Source organism: Mandrillus leucophaeus, unplaced genomic scaffold, assembly GCF_000951045.1.
Source record: "Mandrillus leucophaeus isolate KB7577 unplaced genomic scaffold, Mleu.le_1.0 Scaffold895, whole genome shotgun sequence".
Classification (NCBI taxonomy): Eukaryota; Metazoa; Chordata; class Mammalia; order Primates; family Cercopithecidae; genus Mandrillus; species Mandrillus leucophaeus.
Window position 1 is genome coordinate 599,043 of NW_012109752.1, and position 10,783 is coordinate 609,825.

Genomic DNA, 10,783 nt, shown 5'->3' on the forward strand with positions numbered 1-10,783 from the left:
GCCTCCCAAAGTGCTGGGATTACAGGCTTGAGCCACCGCGCCCGGCAGGTGTACTTTCAATTAGCCATGTCACTGACACTTCTCAAGAGTTGTGGTAGTCCCTAGAGAGATTAGTATTCCAAATTTCCATGTAGAATAGTTCATCAGCATAGCTTTTGAGAAGTTAGGGAGGTTTAGATTTTTGCCATTTTTGTCTAGTAGTGTTGTTTCTTTCTGTTTTGTTTACTGCAAAATTATTTTTATTAAGACACTGCTGGTGGGTGGATTGCAAGGATATTTTGTCTGTAACTTGGAGTGGGTAGACAACCCATGAGTGAGCTTTAGGAGGTCTGTGAAAACCCCCCTTTCTCACTGGTATTTTGTGCAGATAGGTATGTGCTTGCACAACCTTTTACAAACGTGTATGTACATTTATCTCAAGAAAGATGCCAGGCTGGGCGTGGTGGCTCATGCCTGTAGTCCCAGCACTTTGGGAGGCCAAGGTAGGTGGATCGCTTGAGGTCAGGAGTTCGAGACTAGTCTGGCCAACATGGTGAAACCCTGTCTCTACTAAAAATACAAAAATTAGCCAGGCATGGTGGTGGGCGCCTGTAATCCCATCTACTAGGGAGGCTGAGGCAGGATAATTGCTTGAACCCAGGAGGCGGAGGTTGTAGCGAGCTGAGATCGTGCCATTGCATTCCAGCCTGGGTGATAGAGCAAGACTCTGCCTCAAAAAAAAAAAAAAAAAGAAGAAAGATCCCAAAGCTTTCATCAATTTCTCTAAGGTTGATGATTTCCCAAAACCTAAGGACCCCACTGATCTTTGAGGAGTCATTAGCAGTGAGAATTCTCTGGTCAGCTTCTGCTGAAAAAATTATTCTGCTTTCTGAGTGGTAGGATTTTTAGGCACCAGCACACTGCCTGGGGACCTTCTGTTGCAGACTCTTCTGTTGCTCTCCATTCGCTTTGTGTAGGGTTGCCAACACTGATTCATTCCTGCTATCATCTCAGGTGACTGTGGCACTCACACAAAGGTGGAAGCAGCTTAGTGTAGTAGTGGAAAGATTCCTGGGATTTGTGAGAGGGGGACAGTCCTGACTCTGCTCCAGGTGAGCCATGTGTCCTTGGACCACTTACTTCTTCTCTGGGCCTCATTTTTCTGCATTTGTAAATGACGGGTTTTGATAAGATAGTCTACAGGGTTCCTTTTTTAATTTTTTTTTTTTTTTTGAGAGAGTCTCGTTATGTTGCCTACGCTGGTCTTGAACTCCTGGGCTCAAGTGACCCTGCCTCCTCAGCCTCCCAAAGTGCTGGGATTATGGGCGTGAGCCACTACATCTGGCCCAGGGTTCCTTTCAGCTGCAGAATGTGATGTTCCTAAAACGGGTAACTTTATTGTTACCATATTATGTTGATTCTGGCGAAAGGAGGGAGTTGATGAACTATGCAGTTGGCTTAAATGGATTAAGAAACAGTTTCTTACTCATTTTTGTCCTGTTCATTGTTCACTGAGAATGTGTGTGTTTCTTCTCCAGCGAATAGCTAAAGAAAGGCAAAAGCAATATAACTGCCTGACACAGCGGATTGAACGAGAGAAGAAATTGTTCGTTATTGCTCAGAAAATTCAAACACGCAAAGATCTTATGGTGAGGAGAGAGAGCCTTAGGCCTTTTTTTTTTTTTTCCTTTTCTTTCTTGTAAAGGTCTTAACTCAGACTGGATTTCAGCTGTGTGTAAATCAACCCCAGTGAAAATGTCTGCTCCTCAGGGGCAGTGGTTTGAGCCAGTGTCTGTTACTCTGACAGTGTTGAAATGTGCCTTGATTAAGAAGGTAATAAGGGGGTTATTAGTCAGTGCTTTGGAACAGCAAAGGGTAGGATCGGGTAGCATATGAACTTTATAGCTTATGAGCAGCTCCCGTAACATTTAAACAGGTTAACAAAACAGTGCATGTCACTCATTGGTGTTTAAAAATAGACAACATTGTGTAGTTAAATAGCAGAGCTGAGGAATATAAGATGCCTCTTTCATATTCTTATCGTTCCTCTAAATGTCAAATTCTTTAGCTTTGTAGATCATTTAGGTTAGCCTTTCTCAACTGGGGTTCCGTGAGAGAATTAAAATTATAATTTTAAATGAAACAAATACTTGAACACCTTTCTTTTCAATTTTCCCAGGACTGTACACAGCTAGTACTTTCTAGATGCCTAGGGGAGAAGTTAATTCATTGCCTACAGTGGATGCCTTGGGCAGTAGGGCTTTGTGTGTTCTCAACTTTGAAAAGGGCTGCTAATAGGTAGTTTATTAACCTTTCGATTTTACAAAACCATTTCCTTCTCTTTACTGATTACCTTTTTACTCTTTTGTAGGATAAAACTCAGAAAGTGAAGGTGAAGAAAGAAACGGTGAACTCGCCAGCTATTTATAAATTTCAGAGTCGTCGAAAACGTTGACATGTTATAGATAAGCCTCGTCATTCTGCATCTAAAATCTGTTGTCTTTTTCTAGTAACTTCAAATTCCATTAGTCCAAATGGCATGGTTTGTAACCATAACTAAATTGTCAGTCTGACATTTAATGTCTTTCTATGGACAACATTAAATCTCCCTCTCTTCTGTAATTGTTTTTGGTTTGTGAAATTAGTCTTATTTTTATATACATAATTTTTTTTTTCCTTTGACATAGGGTCTTTGTTGCCAGGCTGGAAGTGCAGTGTGTGATCATGGCTCACTGTAACTTTGAACTCCTGGGCTCAAGTGATCTTCCTGCCTCAGCCTCTTGAGTAGCTAGTACTACAGACGTGTGCCACCATGTCTGAGTAACGTTTAAATTTTATGCAGAGACCAGGTTTTGCCATGTTGGCCAGGCTGGTTTTGAACTCCTGGGCTCAAGTGATACTCCCACCTTGGTCTCCCAACGGGCTGGTATTGCAGGGTTGAGCCACTATACCCAGCCCAAAATTTTTTTTATTATGAAACATAGGATCTCATTACAGCAGATTTGGAAAATAGATTAATTGATTCCTAATCCCAGTGCTTATTCAATAGTAACAAATATTTATTGCATAGTTAACTGTGCTAGGAGCTAGAGCTGTGGAGGTGGACAATTACTGTGAGTAGTCTAGTTGATTTTCTCCATTTTGTAAAACGCATCACTTTTTGTCCATGTTTTTGTGTTTTGTACTTACAGTAAACAACTTGATGTCCTACTTTTTAATTAAATCATTAGCTCTTTCCCAGTTTGTTACATCACAAAAATTTTTACAGTAATACATGCTAGAGTAAACATTAAAATAGACGTTATTTTTAATGATTGCATAGTGTTTTATCTAGTGGATAGACTGATTTTACCGTCACTCATTCTTCTTTTATTAGCTATTCAGGTGGCTTCATAAATTATCCAAGGAGGAATTTTTTTCTCTCACTTAAAGCTGCAGATAGAAACTCTTGGAACAAGGAACCTACGGGAGCACCTCTTCTTTATTGATGAAGCCCAAATCAGAATAGGCCTGGCTGTGTCTCTGCCCTCTGCACTCCATGTCAACTCACAATTCCAAGGCCAGAATAGCTTGGTGCAGACCTTCACTCTGGGAATATGGACCCCTGGGTGTGTTAGCCAGCTTCTTTCTCTTCCCTGGTTCTCTTCTTCCTTTGTTTGCTCATGTCAGGATTATAGGCCAAGGCCAAGGACAGGACTGAACATGCTTAGAGCAAACATGGGAGAACAGGGACCGGGGTTCTGGGGGGCTTGCTCAGCCCTTACCCCATGGAGGGAGAACAGCCATGTGTGGATTTTAAGGCTTTAAAAGAAATTTGTTAATAAGTGCCCGTGATTGTGAGGTTCCTGTACAAGCCTAGACTGGAAGCCTGTTTCCTCAGGGTGTACCCAGTGGAATTTACATCAGGGGCCTTGGAAAACAGGAAGGGCCAGGAAACAGAAGCCAGTAGGTTTTGCCTTCAGGAAGGAAGTCCTTCCCATTGTGTGTGTGCACTCCCTTCTGGGGACGTGCTGAGCTCAGTCAGTGCTGACAGTTTGAGAGACTTGAGGATGAAACCAGGGAAGGGGCTCATCATGGTGATACTGGACAGGGGAGTGAGCAGACTAAGCAGCAGTCTGATCCGGGGGTCAAGCAGCTGGATGCTGCTACTCCGTCTTTTGCCCCTGCTGGGTGGGAAAGTGGGGGAGAGGACGGGGAATAGACCTAAATGCCTCCTCACAAACCATACACCCACATGAAGGTAGGCTCGCCTCATGGAATCTCATGTTCACAGATGCACAAGGCACATATAACCCAGGCCTCATAAACAGGTACAGGCATACCTACACACCCTCTGGCACAGGAGCACAGTGACACTTGAAGAGGTGCGCTCCCAGGCCAAACGGAGCAGGAAAGTCCATCCTTTTGGTGTACTGTGAGTTCCAGGCTGAAGGTAATCGGAATGCTGTAAGGGGAGCTGGGTGTTCTGAGTTGCTGTTGTACTGAGTGCTGTCTCCAAGGCTCAAGGATTTTAAGCAAAGAGATTGGCTGTCCCTGTGACTGAGCAAAGACAGGCCCCAGCCCCATGGATTCTGAGAATCGGCCAGGGCTTTGCTGCTTTCGTGCTCAGTGGGACCCCAGACTTGTTGGGGAGGGAAGAGTATTGTTTGCTTAGGATCCACCCTTCTTGGCCTAGGGGTGATTTGGGCTGTTGGTGGCATACTGCTCTAGCTGTGCCAAGGGGGCTGTGGGCAGCCTATGGAGCTGGAGGGCTTTTCTGAGTCAGGACTTGTTTGGCTCAGGTCTCTTGTACAAACCAAGTCTCCAAATAGCAGCTCTATGGTGATGTGGACCCTGCAGCTCTGTCCAACAGAGAGTTCAGTGAGCCTGGCTCAGTCTTAGTCTGTTGCCACATTCTTGGGCCCTTCCCACCAAAGTGGGAGAGTGTCAAGCCCTAGCTTTATTCTTGAATATGTTCATCTTTTTCTTTGAGATGGAGTCTCGCTCTGTCACCTAGGCTGGAGTGCAGTGGCGTGATCTTGGTTCACTGCAACCTCTGCCTCCTGAGTTCAAGCGATTCTCTTGCCTCAGCCTCTCTAGTAGCTGGGACTACAGGCACAGAGATGGGGTTTCGCAATGTTGGCCAGGCTGGTCTTGGAAGCCTGATCTCAGGTGATCCACCCCTCCTAGGCCTCTCAAAGTTCTGGGATTACAGGCATGAGCCACTGCTCCCAGCCAATCTTTTTCTGATTTCTAACTGCTTCCTGGTGCCAGGGTGGAAAAGGGCCCAGCAGGTGGAGCTGCTGCCTCTTTGCTGGGATTCCTTCTCAGGGACTTGGTGTCCACCCACCCAACACACTTGGCTTCTTTCAGAAGTGTCCTTATACGGAGGTACTTGAATGTGTTTGCTTATTGAATTTAATGCCGGGGGGCGAGCGCCCATGAAGAAATGGGATTTTCTCACCCTGAGTTTGAGATGAGTGTGGCCCCAGGAGGAAGACTGGGCAGGAAGGTACTTTTCCTTCCTGTTTCTAGTGAGGACCATGTAGGGAGGTCTCCGTCACAGAGCCCCAAGTTTCCCATAGGGTGGTTCCACCCAGACCTGGGAGGGGTCTCCCTCTGTACAGCTTTAATCATCTGTTTATCGCTCACTGTCCTCTTCCCCCATGCTCCTGACTGTGGGGCACTGAGCAGTTAGAGCTGCACGTCCTCCAGCGGGGAAGGCAGCCAACAGATACAGACTCGCTCTGCCTACCTGTGGAGGCCGGTGAGGCCAGGGCCTGTTGGGACTTGAAACAGTGAGGCAAGTGGGTGTGTGGTGCTGGGCTCCCCCTTCAAGTTCTCCCAGCATGCCAGTTCCTGGAGCCTTATGTGCAGGGTGTTGGGGAAGGGCGGGCTGAACCGTGGGTGGGAGTCTTGGCTCAAAGCTGCAGGTGAGTGGAGGAATTGGGGGCGGACCTGAAGTACTGTCTTGAGGCGGAGCTGGCAGGCCTCTTGGGCTTGTGCAGCTGCCTCCCTGGGTCAGAGGGTGCGCTCTCTGTACCCAACTAGGGCTCCATAGATCTGTCTCAGCAAAAAGTGCAGGGAAGGATCAGAGAGAAACTGTGAAACAAAGGGAGGCAGAGCATCCCTTCCCAAGCCTACTGCTGAGAGGTTGGAGTGTAGAGGAGGCTGCCTAGTTCATGCTTCTGCCTGTTCTTCCTAAACTGCTCTGGCCAGAGGGAAGACCGTCTCCGCTGCTTCTCAGGCTCCCTGTAAGGAATCTCCCAGCTCCCTATTCCTGGATCCATCATCATCACATTTAGGAAGTCTTGTCCAATCTACTTCTCCTAGGTGAAGCGTACACCTAGCTCTCCCTGTTCGTCTTGTCTGCTTCGCTTGATACAAAGGGAACAAACTGCTTGGGGGCTGGGGTGGTTGCACAGTCCAACCCTGTGCTCCTGCATGGTGGTAGGAAAGGCTCGTCCAGAACGGAGCTAAGGACCCAGCTTTTTCTAGGCAAGAGGAATGTGTCAAGGGAACTGCTGTGTTTGGGGGTAAGCAGAGGATGGGAAGGAAGCCCTTTCCCCTCCCCGCATCTGTCACCTGACGGCCATGCTCAGATCGGGTTAATGAAACTGTGGTGCCCCAGGCAGCTGGGCGGCCCCCCCTGCCCTGAATCAGCCTGACTCATTTACAGCTTTCTCCCAGTTACCCCAAAGGCTTCTCTCAGAGGTGACAAATGTAGGGGGTTGGTTTCGGGTTTCATGTTTTCACATTACTGGGTGGAAAAAAGAAAAAAAAAAACACCTTTCCAAACCAAAAAAAACCAGCTTCTATAGCAGAAACAACTTGTCCCGAGAGCACTGAAAATTTCCCCATCCCTCTCCTCATCTGCTCAGAGACACTGAGACCAGTGACGGAGGGGTTAAGGGGAGGGGGTGGAGCCAGGCTGAGTGGAGTGTTGGGGACAGCCCCTTTGGAGGTGGCAGCACCTGCCTTCCTGCTTACAGACAGGGGAGGACCTTTGCAGGGCCCTCCAGCTGTGAAGCCTGTGGTCTCCAGTGCTCAGAGGTGGATTGCCAGGGCATGGGACAGTGAGCTCAGGGTGGCGAGGGACCAGGGAAGGAAGGGTCCATCTCCCCTCCCTAGCTAATTTGATCCCAGGAGGTCTGGGACAGGTGTCCCTCCCTAGCAGAGGGCTCTTGAGGTGGAGTGGTAGGTAAAATATAGAAGGTCCATCTGGCACATGGAGCCTAGGGGGCAGCACCCCCTCCTCTGGCTGGCTGGTAGCATTGTGGACCACCTCCGCCCCCTGCCAGGGGCAGATGGTCTCCATAGCAGATGGAGACTAGGCCGGCAGTGGCAGGATGGGCTTTCTAGTCTCAGCCTGGCCACTCTGGCTAATAAGACAATCCGGGGGCAGTGACAGGGCTAACTGCCGGTGTGTGTGTGTGTAGGTGTGTAGGAGGGGGAGCCCTGGCCTTATTGGGCCATTCTGGGGGAGAAGTAAAGAGGAGCCCGAGGGTCAGTGGATCTTGGGGGCCCCCTCAAATTTGCCATGTAAGGGTGGCAGGCTGTCAGCGCCTGGGCTCCTGAAGCTGCCCTGGTTAGTTCTCGTGTCAAGGGGCCGGCTCCTGGGGTGGGAGCCTCTGCTGCAGCTGGAGCCTGGACCAATTGATGCAGATCCCCTGCCAGGTCCCCAGAGCTCAGGGCCTGGGCAGCAGCTCCTCCCAGAGGACGCGCCCGTTTATTATGCGCTCCTGCTCCCTCATGGCTCAGGCAGGCAGCGGCCTTCATTAGCGGAGGAGCTGGGGTCTGTTTTGGCTGCCTCATCAGCATCAGTGAACTGCGTCCCTGCGAGATTTGATACAATTTAATTAACCTAATTAAAAGCTCTGATTGCAGAGATGATTGGGGTAGCGCCAGCAGCGACTGCATATTTATAATGAGCTGCAAGGTGTGGGACCGCAGCCAAACGCCACGCATCCTAATGAGCGGGAGCCGGGAGCCAGGGAGCGGGAGAGGGAACGTTTATTTTTGGCAACAATGCCCAGTTCCTCCCTGCCAGGGAGTCAGAGACCCAGGGAGCAGAGACGGACCTGCCCACTGTGCTCTTCCGCACACGGTAGAAGCAGAAATGTGTGCTCTCCACCGGTTCTAGGGCCCTTGGACGCCCCAGGAGCACACACTGCCCGTGTTTCTGTTTGTAGAGCAGGGGACTGGGACCCCAGCCATGCACTTTTCCTGCCTCTCATCTCTGGGAGTCAGCGGCTGCCTTCTGAATGGGGGCCTTGGTGTGAGGAAACAGGGTCCAGCAGAAACACCTTGTTTCCAGGCTCCAGGATCCCTGGGCTGTTTTTCTCAAACTTGCCAAGGAAGAGACAGGGGCTGGCAGGACAGGCTGAGAGGCTGCTTGGGAGTCAGAAAAGGGGTCTGAATATCCAGGAGTCCCAGATGAGGATCCTGGGCCCAGGACAGAAAGGAGAAACAGGAGGGGCAAACTTCCCACTCATCTTGGAAGCTGGGGACTCCTGTCCCCATCTCCTCACTCCCTTTGAGGACCCTGCCCAGGGAGGCCAGCTGCCCTGGACTCTTCCTCTCTTCTCCCACTGCCTCTGTCTGGGGAAGTCTTGCTTTGTCTGACTCAGCGTTTCCGCTGTAAATCACATCTAATAATACCGAGAGTGAGAGCTGAGACGGAGGTGCTGTGGGTGAAGGGGCACCGGGGAGGAGGGGCACGCTGCCTAGGTGCCAATGGTGGTGTGCAGGGAGGGAGCTCTGAGGCGGCAGGAATGGGGGCTGGGCCCTGAGGAGGAAGGTGGGAGCAGCCTACCACCCCTGCCCCCATTCCTGCTCTGGAGATTGTGTAGGTCATGAGCTCAGCCAGGCTGGCCCAGCCCCCCAGTGCTTTGAGTGCCGCCAGGACAAGATGAGATTTGTCCCAGCCTACCTTGCAGAGTTGCAGCTGTTTAGCTCCCTTATCAATCTTCTCTGTGGGTTTAATCATCTCTCTGTCATCCTGCTGGGGCAGCCCTCCCCTAACTGAAGCCCCCAGAGGGGCTGGAGCTTCTCAGCCCCGGCTTTCCTCCAGTCCCCCTCCCCCAGACACAAGCATCTTTCCCCACCTGACTTCCCCTGTGGGAGACAGAGGGTGGGCCAGGGTGGCTTTGCTCCAGGTTTAGTCTCAGTGGCAAGGGTGGGTGTCCTTGATTTTGCAAGATGTAAACAGGATGAAGGGTGGGTAGAGGTGGCACTGGCAGAGAATCTGTCCCAGCTGGGTCCCCAAGGTCTTTGACTCCATTCCAGCCTGGGTAGAACAGGGCCTAGAGGTCGGCTATGAGGGCTTTCTGCCCAGAACCAGGAGATTCTTGCGTAGGTACACGATCCTTCCCTCCTGCCAGCCCCTTGGGAGCTGCGGCCAGCCAGCCAGCTCTGGCCTCCTTCCCTGGGTGGGTCCTGTGGGGCTCAGGGGCCCGTGGGCAGTAACCACGAGCCCACGGCTTTGTGTGCATCTTGGGAAGGAGGGCGCACAGGAGTCAATGGAGCCTGTGTTGTGGACCAGGCGGGGAGCCAGGGCGCAAGGGGTTCTGGGGCCGCCCCAGTGCTGACGTGCAAGATGACCTTCAGGGCCGCGCTTTGGCCCTCTGCTGTTCTCTCCTTCCCTGCTGAGCATCTGGAGAATGGGCAAGGAGGTGGCATGGGATGGGGTATGTGCCCCCAGCGGGAACATGAGAAAGAGGGTCCTTCTTCCCCTGCTCCCCACTCCTCACCCTAGGCTTTCTCTGTGCAAATGGAAGGCCAGCTCCTCCCCATTTCTCGGAAGGGGATGTAAAGTCCCAGAGAAGGTTGGGATCTGGCTGAACATCACCCAGCTTTTCCTCAAGGCAGGGGCTGTGAGACCCCTGCAGAGGATCCCTCAGGAGGGAACCAAAGGTTCTGGAGGGCCACCAACCAGCCCTGGGCTGGAAGGGGCTTTTGTTAGGTTTAGCATAAGGCTGGGCTCTGGAAGACAATGGAGTGTTGATGAGGCTTCGGTCCTGGTCTCACATGACCTGACCAGGCAGGGTGGGTGGACCGCACGTGGATGAGCTGCCTGGGCTGACCTTTGGTCGCTGGCTAGGGAAGAGAGGAAGCCATGAAGGCTCCTGCCCACTCCATGCCCTGGGCACCCTGATACCCCCACCCTAGGAACTGCCCTCTGGGCACACACTCTGCCTTCCACCTACCTTCTTCTTTAGTCTTTCTCTTTGCTGTGCCACGTGTGGGAGCATGTGCACAATGTGTGTGTATTTGTGTGTGAGAGTGTGTGTGTCTGTGTGAATGTGAGAAGTGAGGCATACGGTGAAAGGGAGAGAAGAGACCCTCTTTCTGGGTTCTTCCTCATCAGGAATAAAGACTGAGCTTCAGCTGGGCGCGGTGGCTCACACCTGTAATCCTAGCACTTCGGGAGGCTGAGGTGGGTGGATTGCCTGAGCTCAGGAATTTTAGACCATCCTGGGCAACATGGGAAAACCCTGTCTCTACTAAAAATACAAAAAATTAGCTGGGCATGGTGGTGCATGCCTGTAATCCCAGCCACTCTGGAGGCTGAGGCAGGAGAATCCCTTGAACCTGGGAGGCGGAGGTTGCAGTGAACAGAGATGGGGCCACTGCATTCCAGCCTGGGTGACAGAGCAAAACTCCGTGTCAAAAAAAAAAAAAAAAAAAAAAAAAGGCCAGGCATAGTGGCTCATGCCTGTAATCCCAGCACTTTGGGAGGCTGAGGCAGGTGGATCACTTAAGATCAGGAGTCGAGACCAGCTTGGTCAACATGGTGAAAACTTATCTCTACTAAAAATACAAA

General features: G+C 50.9%; 1 protein-coding gene across 1 annotated transcript in view; it reads left to right on the forward strand.

Annotated features, from left to right (window-relative positions):
- UTP11L (UTP11-like, U3 small nucleolar ribonucleoprotein (yeast)) overlaps positions 1-2,606 on the forward strand; it is a 23,431-nt gene extending 20,825 nt beyond the window's left edge. The window contains exons 8-9 of the mRNA XM_011969516.1: positions 1,518-1,628; positions 2,351-2,606. Of these exons, the coding sequence (XP_011824906.1) occupies positions 1,518-1,628; positions 2,351-2,434 (195 nt within the window). The 3' untranslated portion in view covers positions 2,435-2,606. The remainder of the gene's footprint in view (positions 1-1,517; positions 1,629-2,350) is intronic.
- The last annotated feature ends 8,177 nt before the right edge of the window (positions 2,607-10,783 follow it).